The 18677-nt window shown below is 35.9% G+C and overlaps 2 protein-coding genes and 1 long non-coding RNA gene across 4 annotated transcripts; 1 reads left to right on the top strand and 2 right to left on the bottom strand.

Annotated features, from left to right (window-relative positions):
* Window positions 1-2233: 2233 nt before the first annotated feature.
* Window positions 2234-5025, top strand: LOC128855283 (solute carrier family 25 member 44). Of its 2 annotated transcripts, none has more exons than XM_054090039.1 (4): window positions 2234-2411; window positions 2861-3656; window positions 3720-3847; window positions 3908-5025. In XM_054090039.1, the coding sequence occupies exons 2-4, from the start codon at window positions 2969-2971 to the stop codon at window positions 4097-4099; spliced, it is 1008 nt and encodes a 335-aa protein (XP_053946014.1). In that variant the 5' UTR covers window positions 2234-2411; window positions 2861-2968; the 3' UTR covers window positions 4100-5025. The 2 variants fall into 2 exon arrangements, with proteins under 2 accessions (XP_053946014.1, XP_053946013.1); XM_054090038.1 differs by having other exon boundaries at window positions 2770-3656.
* A 5008-nt stretch (window positions 5026-10033) lies between these two features.
* On the bottom strand, window positions 10034-15096 carry LOC128855282 (cytoplasmic aconitate hydratase-like). The gene is made up of 12 exons (XM_054090037.1): window positions 14966-15096; window positions 14761-14853; window positions 13646-13815; window positions 13440-13585; window positions 13317-13386; window positions 13033-13237; window positions 12647-12949; window positions 12366-12583; window positions 11274-11928; window positions 10775-11207; window positions 10415-10700; window positions 10034-10338 (listed from the first exon to the last, which is right to left on the bottom strand). The coding sequence occupies exons 1-12, from the start codon at window positions 14970-14972 to the stop codon at window positions 10228-10230; spliced, it is 2697 nt and encodes an 898-aa protein (XP_053946012.1). The 5' UTR covers window positions 14973-15096; the 3' UTR covers window positions 10034-10227.
* A 2679-nt stretch (window positions 15097-17775) lies between these two features.
* Window positions 17776-18332, bottom strand: LOC128859391 (uncharacterized). The gene is made up of 2 exons (XR_008454143.1): window positions 18255-18332; window positions 17776-18179 (listed from the first exon to the last, which is right to left on the bottom strand). It is a non-coding gene; the product is annotated as an uncharacterized LOC128859391 (long non-coding RNA).
* Window positions 18333-18677: the final 345 nt, after the last annotated feature.

Raw genomic sequence — 18677 nt, 5'->3', positions numbered from 1 at the left:
ATACATCTTTAAAAAGTTATCTAACGGTAGACATAGCTAGGCACAACGTGCTGTTTGCGTAGAGTTGGGTCAATAAGGAAGTACTGTTAAACGAGCTTAATTATGTAAATTATGGTGACATGTGAAATGGTTATTGTCTTACTGGGTTTCTTCACTGTTGATGTGCTCCTTGATGCCTTTTAGAGTTCCATACCTTCTCCGAAGGGTACGCGATTTTTATAAGGACCTTTTTTGAAGATTATTGTTGCTCGAAGGCAATCTATTGCTATTGGACACCTCTTTTTTATATGAATCAAGGACTTACTGCCGGCATATTACATGCAAATTCGCTAAGAAATGTACTTTGTTCACATGACCTGACCTATACTTTTAAAACTTCATTCATTTTTCAAAATAGTTATACGTTTATGCTCACTCATAAAGGTCGTGCTTGGAAACACAAAACTAGTCAGAAAAAAATACTAACTGACAACTAGAATTTCTTGAATGAAATCGAACTACTCCGAAAAATACGACATTTGTACCGATCAGGAAACGATTTATTCATGCCTATTTCATTTAAATTCTACAATTTATTTGTGTATGTTATAACGAGAACATATTCAATGATTTATGTATTTCATTTCTTTATTAAGCCTATGATTAAGAAAAATCGCATCGACTAAATGTTACAGAAAGTTCGTAATGTTAGCTTTTTAATGACTAAGTAGAACAAGATTTTTTATGAAAGCAAAATGAGATCTTGGTATGGAAAAATCAACATCTAGCTTTCTATAGATTTTATTAAAATAATCAATTGCTCTAGTAAAATTTATATTTAACTTCAAAAAGTAGTTTGATGCATAATTGCTCTAGTAGTTTTAGTCTATTTTGAACTAGTATGAGACTGGTTTTTTTCTGATCGAAATCTGACAATTGACGTCGCGTAGGACATGATAAAAATACCAGTCGCTTGTATGGAGAAAAGACAGTTGCGTGACTACTTGCGACTCATACTAGAAGACAGTAGTCTACAACTAGTGCATTTGACTGCAGGGGAATTATGTTGCACATGCATACAAATGAACATGGATATGTAAATGGCATTTGCATGCATGTACTAAGAACTTTCATACTATATGCTCATATGTACATATGTATGCTCGTCAGGGGCAAGGCAAATTCATATAGCATGACTTCGACAGAGTAACAACAACATTTACATGTACTGTATTTTGCTATTTGTATTTGGTTGGTTTGAATAACAATGTAAACTAATAAACAAGGTAACAACAACGAAGCAGGACACTTTAAACCACCAAATTGGCAAAAACAAAAAACATCAGCTTAGGCACTAAAGTCATCTAGTGTGGGGAACTCACCATTTTAGCCTATTTTATGCGAATGTCGTGTTCTGGTCAGTATTTGAAGACTGTTTAGTTTCAAATTACTCTTTTCCGTAGCTTGGAATAACAAACCTCAAATTGGTTCAGACTTTCAACTTTGTGTGAAGAATTCCTTATTTCTAATTTGTATCTTAATTATGTCTATCTGAATTTTTATATTTGTATCCCAATAAAAGCTTAGTAAGCTAATTAGTAAAAATAGAATTTTTTTATTGAAACAAGAACTTTTCCGCTAAAAGTATAGGATATGGATCCGATGAAATGTTACATAACTTTTTTTATTCAGATTATTGTCAAGGAAAGACTAATATTTGTTACAGTTACAAATATTTATCGTATTTTTTTTTCCAACAATTCTTATTCATTGTTAATAAGCGTTGTACAATTGCAACTAGTATATATACAAGGATACTAATAAGCAACTTTCATTTGATAATTTAACTTAATTTATAGTAATGAATTTCTTAATAGGTTCAATACCCACCAAACCCGAATATCTCCAATTCAGTAAGTGCTGCCACTTCAGAAACTAATTATTAATACAAACTGTGGTAGATCTCTAACAAAGTGTGGTAGAATATTTGTAGATATTGAAACAATTTTAAGCAATTTGTTGTTCCTTAATTTGTTATTATTCAGAAGCAATATTATAAAATATATTCATTTCTATTTATTCTCTGCACAATATTTACAATGAATTTTCAGTTTATTTCAGTAAACATGTGGTAGTATTTTAAATATGTGGTTTCTATGATAAAAGTGAAAATGACCTAAAATGTTTCCATCAGCATTGTGGTGAAGTGGCAATACTATTTCTTATCTATATTTGACAGCTACGTTGACGTTTGTCATTTTAATGATTATGTTTTACTTAGTGCTTAGACATTTTTTTATTGCGAGTGATTTATGTTGTGATTTGGTTCGGTTTTAGCTTAAAACGAAATACATTTGTCATGATTATAAGCTTGGAGTCTGACGCAATGATGTTCAAATTTTAGAGTATAAATATCAGAAATTTTTACCCAGGTAAATAATCACTAATCTATGAGTGGTACATTTTGCAAATCATCCAGACTAACATTCTCAGGCCAGAATACATTCGTATGAATGAAGATGTTTGCAATAGTTTGTCAAATTGTAGTCAAGCGCTGATGTTATATAATTGATGTTAAATTAGGGATTTAAGTGTCCCTCTTGGTTTAAAGAATTGCAAAGAAGCGATGAACAAATTGTAAATAGTTTAGTTTTATTACCGTTGATGGTATATTTTTGTTATGTTCAGATAATAAACCTGAATCAAAGCGGTGGTCACTGACAAATGTCGTACGAGGAGATTGAATGCAAAATAAACCGATTTTAAGAGCTCATTAATTTTTCCTTTCAGGACAATATGCAGTTTACTTAGTTTCTCCTTGTGAGATCCTCGGAGCGTAGTGCTTTCTTAGAACTGACGCAATTTCTTACAATCATTGCAGCAATAATCTGGATGTGCGCGTCTTCAATACAGTTTGCAATCAAACGCACCATAGTCATTGCAAGCACTACCATAGTTGCTACACTTGCTACGATTAAGAGCTAACATTATGAATCGCATTTCGGTTGCTAATGGGGCTTCTACCGGCTCAGGCAGTTCTATGGATGCGACGCCATACATACGCACCATTGAGTGGGATATGATGAATAAATCGAAATTTTTTCCACTTTCCATGTTAAGCTCGTTTTCTGTGCGGTGTTGCCTATTTCCATTAACAGTGATTAAGACCCAACTACAGGTGCAATATAAAAGCGATTTGTATAAAGGCATGATTGATTGTGCCATAAAAATATATCGATCCGAAGGTGTTCCTGGGTTATACCGCGGATTTTGGATATCTTCTGTGCAAATTGTGTCAGGCGTATTCTATATCAGCACATACGAAGGCGTTCGTCACTTGCTGAATGAAATTGGTGCCGGTGTTCGCACTAAAGCACTGGTTGCGGGAGGCTGTGCATCGCTCGTAGGTCAAACTATTATTGTGCCTTTCGATGTAATTTCGCAACATGCAATGGTTTTGGGTATGGCAGCACATGCAGGCAACGCCCGAATTGATATGAACCCGCTTGGCATAAAAACAGGGAATAAACGTAACCGTTTTACGATGTCAATGGATATATCACGCGAAATATTGAAGCGTGATGGTTTTCGTGGCTTCTATCGTGGCTATACAGCAAGTTTAATGGCATATGTACCCAATTCGGCGATGTGGTGGGCTTTCTATCATCTCTACCAAGGTAACGTAGTGAAAAATAAATGAGTTCCAAATAATCTTGAATACTATTTGACTCAAATTTTAGATGAATTGTGCAGAATATGTCCACCTTGGGTTTCGCATCTTCTTATACAATGCATTGCCGGAAGTTTAGGAGGATTTACCACAACCATAATTACTAATCCGCTCGATATTGTAAGAGCGCGTTTGCAGGTGAGTAATATGAATTTATTTAAAAAGTTCCTTTTAACAATTAATTTTTTATAAATGCAGGTTCAACGATTAGAGTCCATGCGTGTTGCATTTCAAGAGTTGTGGCGAGAAGAGCATCTAAACTGTTTTGTTAAAGGTCTGTCTGCACGCCTCGTGCAGTCTGCGGCATTCTCATTTAGCATAATTTTAGGCTACGAGACAATAAAACGAATAGCCATTGACGATCAATATAAACATCAAATTCGTTGGTAGATAAGCAGGCATCGTGTTTAATGGTAGCTTAAAACTGAAAAATGCACAAATGTGTTACTACCAGAAAATTTTTCACCCACCCGTGTCATACAATAAATTGCATTTAGATGATTCAAATGGATCTAAATTTGCTCGGATTTACCACAGTCAAGTCTCAACCAAGCTAAAAAGCATGCCAAAGCCAAAGAAAGCTCTTGCCTGCAGTCTTGTTCCTCAGTGATTACTATTTGCTAGTAAATGAACAACCAGAGCCCCCAAGTGTTTTCTAAACTCTTTGTACCATCATTTTGGAAACTTCACCAAAGAAAAGCTTTCATATGTATATACTTACCCATATATCGAAATTCAATAAATTTGTGAATGAATATAAAGTTTGGGCTAAACTTAATTGTAAATATTGAAATACATATGGATAAATTATTTTCAAGCTTAAATTTAGAAAATATTTAATAATATTTTTTGGCTAATTATAATGCATAATATGCGCAAACTATTAGTAATGTAGAAAATTACAATATTTCATTGTTAGTATTTTAGTATTTAAAGACGCTTAGCAATTAATGTTAAAAATGTTTTCGTATCTCAAAGCATATTTTTTTTATTTCGTCTTTCAAAAACTGAATGTATTTTAAGTAGATCTTGATTGTAGAGCTAACTACGAACAAGTAGAAAATATGAGGTTGCATGGTAAATAAAATTTACAGGCTTAATGTTGTTGTGTTTTTGTTTTTGTTTTTGAGAAATGTTAGCAGTAGAAAAAATAATATAAATGTGTTACATGTGAAAATGTTTGTGTATGTGTTCTAGAAAAATAAGTGCAATTGTAACAAAAGTGGCAAATATGCCAAGAATATGCAACTTAGCAAAACAAAAAAGAAAAATTCTGGTCAGCCAGTAATAAAAGTAAAATAAAATATTTTTGTTTTTTTCTAGTCGTCTATGTAATGTAAGTATTATCATCAGTGTATATCTCAGGTACTTATTTATGAATAGGTGATCGTTGAATGCATCGAACCTTCCAAAAGCTGCAAAAAATTGGGAGGACGACAGTCGGTTCTACGTAATCGGAGCGACCTGGATTTATATCCGTCCAAGTACTGCCACTTCAGCAGCATTCCCCGTATATATATGTATGGGGAATTTTTATGCTGCTACAACAACAACAACGGGACTATCTTACACTCTTACAAAGGCAACAATACCACCTATCATTTAATTTACAGCTATCGCCGCATCATTAGTGTAGCTACGCTACCGGAGTAATCGGAGTCCAACCACCACTTACAGCAGATAAAGAGCTCCAGCTTCCCCGTGAGACCTGCGTAACACTGGCACAATTAATTAGCAGGTTAAACTCCTACTTATCCAGAATTGAACCCCGACATACTAAACATATGTCTTGCATGTAAAGGCACCCTGCACGACACTAACCACCTTTTCACATGCCCCTCAAAACCCACTCATCTAACACCCCTCTCCCTCTGGACCCAACCCGCCGAAACAGCTAGTTTCCTGGGCCTACCGTTAGATGAGCTAGACGAAGACAACCGGTGATTACACTACACTCACAGGGCGTAGTATTGCTGTTACAACAACAACTTACGCTACTAGAACAATATAAATTTATATCCAGCAAACGAATTTTGAACCTCTTTCGTGAAAAATGACTGAATATTCATAATTCATCACACATGAGTACTTGTGCTCACATAATTAAGCCACTTCATCTTTTTACAATAAGCGCAATACTTTTCATGAACATTTTTTTCGTAGCCTTTTTCTGAAAATGTAATTCATATAAGACTGCCGAGTATGCATGGAAGAAACTTCTCAACATGTTAAGCAAAAACAATTTTCAAAAATCACCGCGAGTTTTTAACGACTTTTTTAATACTAAAATTTAATGATCCATAAAAATGCATACCCAGAATTTTTCTAAGGACGCTGATTAAAAATTTGAACATTTGTATGACAATTTTTTGAAATTTACTAAGTTTTTGTGAATTTTGGACAAAGTTTTAAGCTATGACTTATAGGATTTCTGCTGTATAATGAACTATGTTTTTATAAGAAATAACGAATTAAAATTTAGCATACAAAATATTGCGAATATTGTAATCATATGAAGTGATTTAATTGTATGAGCATAAGTGTATGTATGTACATATGTAAATGCATGTAACCATGCATTTCTGAATTAGGTAGGCGCAAAAGTACATACATATATCATGTCTGGACGAAGCGTGTAATTTCGAGTCTGAGTTCATTGGCATTCACCAACTACTCTGCAGCGGAGTATTGAATTGCGGAAGTCCAGACTCTGTTACTAACTTGTAAGCCTTATTTAAGGCACGTGCGTACGTATATATGTATGTGAAATAGTGGATTGTAAAACCATATAATGTGCTGATGAGTTTATTGTAGGGCAAACCCAGAACAGATTACAGTAGGTCAAATCAAAATTCGGACAAGAGTAAAAAAAAAACGAAAGAACGTATATTCGGGAGTCTACGCACAAGCACAAGTACGACGTTGCCTGTTTGGTAACTCGCCCTGAGCTTATGAACTTCTGCAGGAAACTCAGGATATGATTGACACTTGGTGCTGTGCGAATGGGCTATCGGTAAACCCCACCAAGACTGGTATTGCCCTTTTTACCAGAAGGAGGAAGCTTGATGGACTCGATCTGCCTAAACTGAAAGGAGTCACAATCCAGCTATCCAAAGAAATCAAATATCTTGGAGTAATCCTCGATAGTAAACTTCTTTGGAAGTCACACGTTGAAACAAAAACATCCAAAGCACTGACAGCCTTCTGGCAGTGCAAACGTGGGATCTTTCCCCTAGCAAGGTCTTGTGGATCTACACGGCTTTGGTAAGACCTATTATCACTTATGCATCAGTGATCTGGATGAGTAGACTCCCACTTGTAGGAGCCAGGAGGACCTTATCGAGACTACAACGCATTGTGGCCATCTCTGGCACCGGAGCTTTTCCGACTACTTCAGGCCTGGCATTAGATACTTTGGTTAGTCTACCTTGATGCTTTCATCCAAGCAGAGGCCTTGAAGGCCATCTGCAGGTTGAAACACAATGGGAACTGGTACGGTTCCTGTGCGGCATTGAACAACAGAGTAGGCATGGTTCGATCGAACGATTCTTGCCATGCCCATTGACTCCATGCCATCCAGAGTCGTGCTTGACAAGACATACAGTGTGGTGCTGCCAGAGGCTCAACTGTGGTCAAACTCAGAAAATGAACCCGGTAAACACTGTTCTCGCATTTTACGGATGGCTCCAGAACCGAGAACGGTTCCGGCTCTGGTGTCTATGTAGAATCCAGCGGGACAAAACTGCACTTTGCTCTTGGAATGCATGCATCTGTGTTTCAAGCGGAGGTGTATGCTGTTCAAGAAGCGATGAACTTTGTTGTGAAAAACAGATGGAGTGGCAGATCTGAGTGTGCCTGTAGCGACAGAAAAGCTGCGCTCATGGCCTTAAACAGCTCTTCAACCACTTCAAGCCAGAATGGGCTCTGAGCCCAACTTTCTTGGCCCGGAACCCGTTTTGCCACTCCCTTCTGCAGCCATCAAAGCCTCGGTTAGCAAACGGGTTACTCTAACCCATAAATGAGCTTGGCAGAATGCAGATGGACAAAACTGATGTTACCTGTCATGTCCGACCGACTGTCGCAGTTCTTCCTGTCACTAAGCAGAGGGGACTGTGGTTGGACTGATAGCGGGCCACTTTCTATGGGCAAATCACATGGAAAAGGTGGTCGTCTCAGACAGGGCACTCTGCCCAGCATGTGGAGAGGAGGATGAGACGGCGGCCCACTTTCTGGCGGCCCAACCTTCGCTCGAATCAGGCTTGAGAACTTCGACATGAACAATTGTTAAAATTTTTGGTGTGCATGTAGCCAAAAAAATTGCAAAGTAGGGGAATATGAGAGAGCAAAATTTCATTTATTCAAACATAACGGCCTGAACCTTCTCAACATGTTTGGGAATTTCAATACTGTATTATTGGGGTGGGACACGAAGGATATGAATTAAATGAAATAGCGGTTCACCTAGCTAAAAAAAAGTGGCAAACATGTCCCGAATTAGTCCGGAGCCTTTCTGTGAACTTTCAAAGAGCCACATTAACGAACTTCTCAGGAGGTGGGAGGAAAAGTTCGTTGAACACTGGCAAAAGTCTAAGGGTCAGCGACAAGTGAAACAATTCCTAACGCCGTACAGAGGAATTTCTGGTAAACTACTTTCACTCAGCAGAGTAGACTTAATACTTCTAACTGGCTACTGTACAGGCTACTGTAGCCGTCTCTCTGAGACCATCATCTGCCGATTCTGCGAAATGGGACTGAAAATTCAGAACACATCCTTTGTAAATGTTCTGCACTAGGCAGAAAACGGCTACCTCACCTTGGCGGTGGCGTTCTTTGCACATAGATCGCTTTGGGATGCAGTGCGCAGTAGCCTAACAATAATAATCACTTCTTAAAATATTTTGTGGAATCTTTTATGCTATTACAACAAGGACAATAACAATAAATGTAGGTATAGTACGGATCTAGGCCTATCCGATCACAAAATGCATATAATTGCCTAGGTGTACATGACTTACAATTTTTTACATACACACTTTTTCCCCTCAGGGTATTTTAAGCGCATATTCGCATGCAAATATATAACAGACGCTCAAGTAAGCATTAATATTGTGTGCAATTGCAATGCCGATCAAAATCAATATAATGCTGACTATAGCAGAAAATTTCTTTCTTACACTATAACTGGGTTTGCAGTAAAATTTACAATATTTTTTTCATTATATGCTGTATTTTGGCATAAAAATTTTGCACTCGTAAGTAACCTGAGGCATGGCGTAGAGTCAGGGCAATGAACGTCAGAGACGAGCTTATAAAATGGCTTGCAACTGTTATATACATACTTAGTTTGCACGGAAACTTATAGCCGATCATTGAATTTACTAAAAAAAAAAATGTATATATATCGATTAGTGTAACTTTAAACTTGTCAAGTCACAGAGAAATAAATTGTAAATATAAAAGCGTCAGCGAAAAAAGAATTAAGGATATTTCACAATTAATTGCTTTGGTGTACTAGTTTATGATGACGGATTACCCCAGTGCATATTTAGCGATCATAAAGCTAGAACATCAATGCATTTCGCTGTGAAAATGAAAGCGCGGACTAAGTGACAGGAAAGTGAATTGCAGTGAAATGGATCATATATGTATACATACATACTTTATCTGGTGCCCGTTTTATGGATTTGAAGTTATATCGAGTTATCTAAGGAAATAGTAGCCGTGATTTTATTCAACCTGAAGTGTCTGCATATCACAGTTGCTGTTTCTTTTAGATAGCTCTTTTGTAAGCATCCAATGTTAAGTCGTGCGAAATTTTCATCATCAATCTTTAACGAATCATTTTGATGTATGAGATACACTCAGTTCAGTTTTGTTTAAACGAATCTTTGCTTGCTTTCATCACTGGGCTTTGTTTATCTCATATTATTAAAATACGAGCTACGATATCGAAATACTCTGCTATCATGTGACGAAAGCTCCTCTACCTAAGGTAAAAAGTAAACTTTTATTAAAATGCATACTAAATGAAAAATCCACACGTTAATGTGATGTATTGCAGGCCATCAACAATACTGGTCCATTCCACAACATTGAAACATGCCGAAAATAAGCGACGAATAGACACCAACATTGGATGTGTTTTCACTTTCTTCGTTTAGGAAAGAAGTTTGGTTGTATTTGAAAGCTTGAACGCGTATCGGCATTTCATTATACTTATTTTAATTTCAAGCAACACATTTTCTATTCCAGATGCGTCATACAAAAATAGGCAGCAGTAACTCATTACTGGGTTTTCTACCTGAACTTAATTATTGCAGCCTATTGTAACGATTATATTTTATATATTTTTTGTTTAAAACATTACATATATACCCTTTTTAACCATATTGCTATAATATTTATAATATTTTGTATGGTATTTAAAATTGTATATTCAAAAATAAAATAAAAAAATTGCTTTCGAAATGCCTAGAAAACCGGAAGTTTGATTAATATACTGTGCCACTCCTCCTCATTTAGGAAAACATCTTTCGGATCATGTAATTAAGAATACCTCCGTTCTTGTAGTACGTAATATCAACTTCCGTATCAAAGCGTAAAATAGTCTCGAAAACAGTGTCATTAGCCTAAAATTTAATGTCACAAATGCGTTATAAAACTATATACTCGTATAGGCAAAAGTGTAAATAAGCAACTGCATACCTTCACTTGAATCTTCTGTCCAGGCTTCAAACCCTTCTCAGGAATTGTAATATTATACACCTCCCGTCCGTTTAGTTTGAAAGTGTCTGCAGTTTGGCCAGGTAAAAATTGCAATGGTATGATGCCCATGCCAACCAAGTTAGAGCGATGAATACGCTCGTATGACTCAGCTATAACAGCTTTTATGCCTAATAGCAATGGTCCTTTAGCAGCCCAATCGCGACTAGAACCGCTTCCGTAGTCCTTGCCGGCTATCAACATCAAAGGCGTGCCTTCTTCACGATAACTAAGCAACGATAATATATATATACACACACACATTTTAAAGTTACTTGGTTTACATTGTCGAACTCTACTCACCGATCGGCGCAGTCAAATACGTCCATTTCTTCATTACTTGGCACATGTATGGTACGCGGACCTGCCTTGCTCACCAATTTGTTAACCAAACGAATATTGGCGAACGTACCACGGGCCATTACAGCATCATTGCCACGCCGTGAACCGTATGAGTTAAAGTCGCGTGGTGTCATGCCGTGTTCGGATAGATAACGCGCAGCTGGTGAATTTCTAGCAATAGAACCGGCAGGTGAAATATGATCAGTTGTTACGGAATCGCCCAAAAGCAGCAAACAACGCGCATTTTGAATGTCTTTTAGACGTGGCAATTCACGCGTCATACCTTCGAAGAACGGCGGATGTTTAATGTAAGTGGATGCACTATTCCAAGGATATAATTTGCTTTCCGCTACTTCTATTTTCTGCCAGTCCTCAGAGCCTAATGTAATTTTATCTAAAATGGAAAATTTTGTCTGTCAGTGGCATTTGCTGCGGGAAGTAAAAACTCTTAATATCCCACCATAGACTTCCTTGAACATAGCAGGAATTACGTGTTTGCTTTCCACTTCTTGTATTTCGTTACGGGTTGGCCAAATATCACGCAAGAATACCTTTTCACCATTCGGTGCGACGCCTAATGGCTCGGTCTCAAAGTCTATATCTACGCGACCAGCTATCGCATAGGCAATAACCAGCAGTGGGCTTGCCAGGTAATTGGCGCGCGTATTGGGATGTATACGACCTTCAAAATTTCGGTTGCCCGACAAAACGCCACAGCATACTAAACCATTCTTTTCGATGGTATTTACCACGTTGTCATCCAATGGACCTGAATTTCCAATGCAAGTCATGCAGCCATAGCCAACGATGTCGAAACCCAACTTCTGTAAGTAGGGAATGACACCGGATTCCTGCAGGTAATAAGTTACGACGCCCGATCCTGGTGACAATGATGTTTTGATATAAGGCATTACAGATAGACCCTTTTCCACTGCCTTTCTGGCAAGCAGTCCAGCCCCTAACATCACCGACGGGTTAGAAGTATTCGTACAGGATGTAATTGCAGCGATAACCACGGACCCGTGACGAATAGTATAACTTTTGCCATCATCCCATTGGAATTGTCCGGCAGCCGGCAAATCCTCCGGCGCAATTGCAAACCCTTTAAAGCCAACCTACAAAATTTATAGAGCGCATACGAAGACTATGAGGTAGATGTATAGCACAAACCAGTCGTACAATATAAACTAAAAACTTATCTTATCTAGCTAGCAAGTGCAAATCACTTAAAAACGGTTTCCGGCTAATAAGTTTACCAATTACACTAAACATGTATAGGTGGGTACAAATATACATAGAAATATGTGTAACAGATTTGACAAACTACTTTATCGTAATCTCATATTGATACCAGTTTATCTCTATTTTAGGCAAATGATTTCTATGAGCATTCGGGAATATACTCGAATGCTTCCCTATCGAGCGGCGACTCGTAATGGTCACGGAGAACGAACCTGGGTCCAACCTAGTGTTAGTCTCTTTCTATTTTAAAGCTTTTATCTTTTAAACTTCCAATGCGTCTAACCAGCAAAAGGAATGTGTTGAAACTTACAGGATTAACAAGACACGCTTGGAAGTCGTTTTTCATATCTGTCACTGCTACGCGATCGTGTGGTCGTTTAGGACCAGAAACCGATGTTACCACCGTCGACAAATCAAGGGTCAAAGTCTGCGAGTATCTAGGATCCTGTGAGGCATCGGAATAGTTACGTAATTGCCCCGTCTCTTTTAAATATTGGCGGATAACCTCAATTTTTTCCTCAGATCGGTCTGCAAAATCGAAAATCTCCATTAATATACATATCAGATATTGCCATTTTGTACTCTACGTACTCGTTTGCTTCAAATAAGCTAGCGTATTTTCGTCGATGGGAAAGAAGCTTACAGTTGCGCCATTTTCTGGTGACATATTACCAATAGTGGCACGGTCCGCTATACTCAACTCTGCTACGCCGGGCCCATAGAACTCAACAAATTTCCCAACGACACCCACTTGTCGTAGATTTTTCGTAATAGTCAGTACCAAATCAGTGGATGTGACAAGTGGTCCCAGTTTACCAACGAGCTTATAACCAACCACTTCCGGCAACAACATCGAAATCGATTGACCCAACATAACAGCTTCTGCCTCAATACCTTCATATCACAAGCAAGACATTTGTACGAAACATATTAAATATTTTTGGTCGTATTTAGATTTCGTAATATATTAAGCTTACCTCCAACACCCCAACCCAATACACCTAAGCCGTTTATCATGGGTGTATGGGAATCCGTACCGACTACACTGTCTGGATAAAGCAATTTAGTTTTGCCGCTACCTTCTTCAAACACCACACGACCCAAATATTCCAAATTCACCTGGTGGACTATACCAGAACCAGGTGGAACAATTAACATGTTGTTGAATGCGCGAGCACCCCACTAGGGAAAAAGAATGTAAATTTTACAGTCATCGGCAAAGTAAAACAGGCGGATTTTGTTTTTTTTTTTGTGTTTGTACCTTTAAGAATGTAAAACGCTCTTTGTTCCTTTCAAATTCTAAATTTTGGTTTTTTGCCGTGGCGTCAGAGCTGTAAATAGCTAAGATTTTAAACTGACAACTAAAATAAAAAAATTGTTTTACCTCCTGGTGAAATCCACTTGAACCGAATGATCGATTACTAAGTCCGCAGGGCAAATAGGATTGATTTTCTCAGGATTACCGCCAAGTTTTAAAACTGCATCACGCATTGCTGCAAAGTCGACAACAGCTGGCACACCTGTAAAATCCTATTAAATTCATAGTTATTAATTAGCAAAAAAAATTTTATTATACAAAAATCAATTTACTTGGAGTATAACACGAGCAGGCTTGAACGAAACTTCCACGTCATTTTGCCCTTGCTTTAGTTCAGGCGTCCAAGCCAAAATGTTTTTCACATCTTTTTCGAGGACATAGAAATCATCGCAGTTTCGCACTGCCGATTCCAAGAGAACTCGAATAGAGTATGGCAATTGATCTGGAAGTAAATATTTTAGTATGGAAGTAAATATTAACTGCATTAATATTATTAATTATTAATATTATTAATTTTTTGTTAGTAAAGCTGTGTCAGATGTCTTCTTTGAATAGAATAGGCATAATAGAATTCCTGCATGTAAATATTATCAGCAAATCTACATATTATCCTAAACTTTTAAAGACATTCCTGTAATTAGTAACATTTTCTTATTTTAATAGGAATTACATGATAAAATTCCTGAATTATATGTCCGCCTTCATGTCATTTCAATATTTTTCATTTTGACTAATGCTTTATGTGCCTTTTTATCGCATAGGAGTTATAATTTTGCTAAAACATTTTTGCAGTTTCAGTTTTTACTAGTCACTTATCGTGAAATCAACATTAAAAGTGGCGTGTTTAGCATACGTACTGATTTCTATTTATTTGGCCATCAGACCTTTGGAAACTGTATAGAATACGCTGAAACAACTTATCACTATGAATTGTTATTCATTATATCTCTACATGTACATATAGTTGTACGTATTTATGTTGGCATATGCCGAGGTGATAAGTAGGATGAGCCGGCAAACTTTTGGTATTCAATATTCATGTGGTACAAAGGTGCATTCTTAATAAGAAGCTTTACTCAGTTGTCATAACTTAGCATACACTTAAAATAAGAGTACTGTTGTATTTGAAATTCTAATGCACACAAGTGCTTGCGTTTAAGTGTAGATAAAAACCCACATCATATGTACTGTCACGATTTATACAACACTTTTAATTTTTTTTTTCATTTTTTAATTTGTTTGATAACTGGTTTGATAATGTTAACACGCATTATATGTACTGCGAATAAGTAATGTTAAACTATAAATATGCACTTACATCTACAATTATTAAGAATGCTACTACAACTTATTCTACAGTGTTTAACATAAATGTAAATGGACTTACTGTATTTGGGATCAATTGAAGCCAGGTCGAAATATTTATATGTTGTGCCATTCAATGTAAATGACTTTTGAAACTTCGCAAAAGGATTGGCACCTTCCAAATAGAGAAAAAATATACCGTAAATTAATCAATATTACTTGTAAACTATGCGTGAATCTCAGTTATGTAATAATTTTAAATGTATCTTGACTATGGACCTACTTACCGGCCATGGCGATATGATTTTAAAAAGCTTGTGCAATGTTAGCAAATAACTTGAACAACTTAAAAAAACAGCGAACCTACTACAAAACACGTACGGACAAATATAAATTGTGCGAACAACTGGCAATGCCAGAGATAATGGCAGTGCTACCAGTGTGCGCAATACAACATTTTTTAGTGGTAGATAAGCCTTACAAATTGTGGTAGATTCCACAACAATTTGGTAGATTTAGATATAAGTATTAAAATGCTACTTTTTTAAGTTTATCACATGTCAAGTTTCAGCACAATACTTTAAAATTTGTTATTAATGTAAAAGAATAACAAACTCATATTCCATTGCTACATTTGCTTCATAAATAAATTCAAATAACATTCTTATGTATGTGCTTGGACAAATTTTGTAAACGAATTTATTCAAAACATCTGTTATGTTTTATTTCTATACTACAAAATATGATATCTATGATATTGCACAAGTTCTACACTACTAATTATCGAAAATTCAAAAATGTGTAGATTTTAAGCTTTGCTGGTAGAAGTGGTAGAATTACAATTCACCATAAAAAAGTGGTAGATGTGGCTTCTCTGCACGTATCGCTTCAAATTTATATAATTAGATTGCTTCCAAACTCATGATGAAAAGATTTTTAGAGGTGTAATACCTAGCTGACCGTTATTCGGATCTGAGCGAATTTGACAGATATGCCAACGTTATTCGTTTTGTGTTTCATAAACTTTAGCTTTTGCTTAGTTTTTTTTTTCACCATACCTAACGAGCAAACCTAGTGTCTATCATTCTTGTCCAAACTTCCAAACTTCCAAAATTTATATAATTACATTGCTTTCAATCTCTCTCGCCTAAAAATATGCAGTGAAGCAAATAGTATTTTACAACTAGCACAAACATACGATTTTGAATGCGAATAAATGCACATTTCGCAAATGCGGCCTCAAACACCTTTCGAAAAGCAATGCTGGAAAGTGTTAAATGCGCATTTAACCCTGGATATCTAAAAATTCGTCTAAAAGACCACGCACGCGTGCAGTTTTGCGAACTCGACATACCATACTTTCGTCACACCACCTCACGAATAATAAATAGTTAAGTAGAAATAATTTAATACTTCTCTTAATTTACACTCATTTGTTTGAAATAAAAAACGAAAAATACAAATATAGTTGTTTCTAATTTATAGTCTGTGAGACAAATGATTAGTGACAGAGTAACACTCCTTTCACTTTAGTCATCTATAGTTAAAGCTCAGCATAAACTGTGTATTAGCGATGAAAAAATCTTAAAGAAGCGCCGAGTTTAACAATTGGCGGGAAGGCAAATGTTTGTCTTGAGTGTGGGTGGTTCTGAATTGGTGAGGAGATCTAACAGATGTGAAAAAGCTTCTTTGGTTAGCCTTTAATATTGCATATAAATATTGAAGATATTCTATGTGTTTAGTAGAAACAAAAACAATAAATTTACTTTGCCTATAAAGTTTCGTTGCAATTAGGGATTACAATTGCCTCTCACCTGTCTCCTATCCTTTATCAAAAATATCAATTCATCATTTTCAACTTTATGTAGGTTAGGTTAAGAAATAAAGTCAATAAAAATCATTAATATTGGCTTTAATAAGAGTATTTTTTGTCGAGTGTTTTATAAGCTGTGGTTTTGGTTTTCGTCATGAAATGCTTTGTAAGGTGCTGTTTGACCAAATTACGTATTGGGTTGTACTTTATTTCGATTCGTTGAAAAGGAAAACAAGTTAGCTCTATGATATTTTAAGGGGTTAGGTGTAGTCAGAGGCCAGAAAAAATTATGATTTTCGAGTGATTTTTTTTGCTAGTCAATTGCTTGATTTTACTAAAATAAAGACATACCGTTAATACATCATGTTTCGACTTGACTTTAGCAATATTTCAAAAAAAAACAAAATTAATACAATAATTGTAAAAGTTATCGCTGTTTGTGTGAAGCCCGTTTCTCCAGAAGTCCCTTGTGGTGATCATCACAAGTTCTTGGAGATTCATCTAAAATCAATAGGACAAGAGGAATTAGTTTTATTAATAGATAATCTTGTGCCTGATCGGAAGCTTTTTTTCAAAATTAACAATATGGCGGCCTCAAGAAATATTTCTCATATTTTCAAGAAAAAAACCGGCAATTAACTGTTTAAAAAAATTGAAATTTTTGAAAAAAAAAAATTCTTCGATGAGGCATGAGTTTTTTATGTTTTCAAGAGCAGTATACATTTCATTGAAATCTACCAAGCGGGTTTTAAGTTACAATGATGAAAATTGTTTTGAAAAAACGCGTTTAAGGTTTTTTTATCGAACCGGAGCGCCCGAGCGCCCTTTGTTAGTTGTTGAATTACTCGAAAAGTATTTGTCGGATTCACTTCAAATTTTCACACAATGTTTTTAAGATATTTAACTTTAGGAAAATACAAAAAAAAACAATTTTTTAAAAATTCTGACTACCCCTAACCCCTTAAATAAAGCAAAAAAATAGTAAAAGAGATATTGAAAATAAATTTATTTTAGGTTTAATTTAGGAATAGAAGTTTTTCCTTCCTATCAAGTTTTAGGAAGTGAAGAATGGTTTTTATGACGAAAGAATGCTGAATGTGGGAAAATATCTTCGTCTGTATATTGGTTACTTTACTATCAAATTATACGAATACGCAATTTGACCAAATAATTTGATGGTATGAGGAGCCTATTTATTTATTTATTTGTTATAAGGCATATTAATCTTAAAGTAGACAGTGGCAAGCAACCACTATTTGGGACCTTAAGAAATAAGAAATAGCGAATAACTGGCCCAGTTCGTTTCACTCATGGGCATTTTTATTGATAAGAGTATATCTTATTATATGTTCATAAATGTATTAGCGAATACCAATTTAAGCATTAAATACTGACAACTCTTAGCACCCACAATACTTTTTTTAAAGGATTTTTTAATACTTAATTATATACCAAAATCTTAAACAATTATTAATACATTGTAAACTTAACATCTCGGAAACATGTCTATATTACTATATATATACATAATATGTTAATGTGTTAGTCCATTTCCAGTGCCATGTTTGTGCTGCCAACATTTTGGGTCGGATTTCCAGTCGCATTCTTACCAGGATTTGGATAATCTTGACGATAGGAACTACCAGTTGCGGGTGGAACAGTTGGTAAATCAACGGATTTTCTTGTACCTAAAACACGTGTCAATAGCGAATATGTAGAAAAAAATTAGTTTTTCACCATTTAATCAGACATTAAAAACTTACTGCAGCAGCCACCCATTTTCAAAAATTAATTAAAGTAATATAGTACAGCAAGCTTCCAATCGTTAGCGGCGGTTAACGATAAACTAATAGTTAATAACCATTTTGATAACATTGTTCCACTACATAAAGACACAAATAAAAAGTTTAAAGCCCAACTGATAAGATTTGAAAGTTACATATGTATGTATATGAACTTACCCTACGAAAAGTTCTGTGACTGTCAAATTTTTCGCCTTTTGCAATTTTGATTAAGAAAACAACATTTTTATTTCTTTAATAACAAGGTGCATATATGATTTCGATTTGATCGTAGGTTAGGTTAGGTTAGGGAGGTAGTCGGTCTGTACGACCAACCCACTTAGACCTTACAGGCCCGTTGTGATACCACTATGCGAAACGGAACCTCATTTATTTTTCTTCGTG

The sequence above is a fragment of the Anastrepha ludens genome, chromosome 2, assembly GCF_028408465.1.
Source record: "Anastrepha ludens isolate Willacy chromosome 2, idAnaLude1.1, whole genome shotgun sequence".
NCBI classification, from domain to species: domain Eukaryota; kingdom Metazoa; phylum Arthropoda; class Insecta; order Diptera; family Tephritidae; genus Anastrepha; species Anastrepha ludens.
The sequence above is the reverse complement of the archived record's forward strand: the minus strand, read 5'-3'. Positions and strand labels throughout refer to the sequence as shown.

Excerpts from the sequence above, each read along its gene's own strand:
- LOC128855283 (XM_054090039.1), top strand. The coding sequence starts at position 2,969 with ATGAATCGCATTTCGGTTGCTAATGGGGCTTCTACCGGCTCAGGCAGT. Across the intron at positions 3,657-3,719 it reads TTTCTATCATCTCTACCAAG|ATGAATTGTGCAGAATATGT; the intron begins GTAACGTAGTGA and ends CTCAAATTTTAG. Across the intron at positions 3,848-3,907 it reads TTGTAAGAGCGCGTTTGCAG|GTTCAACGATTAGAGTCCAT; the intron begins GTGAGTAATATG and ends TTATAAATGCAG.
- LOC128855282 (XM_054090037.1), bottom strand. Across the intron at positions 12,584-12,646 it reads AGCTTATTTGAAGCAAACGA|ACCGATCTGAGGAAAAAATT; the intron begins GTACGTAGAGTA and ends TCGATTTTGCAG. Across the intron at positions 10,339-10,414 it reads GACAGAAGATTCAAGTGAAG|GCTAATGACACTGTTTTCGA; the intron begins GTATGCAGTTGC and ends ATTAAATTTTAG.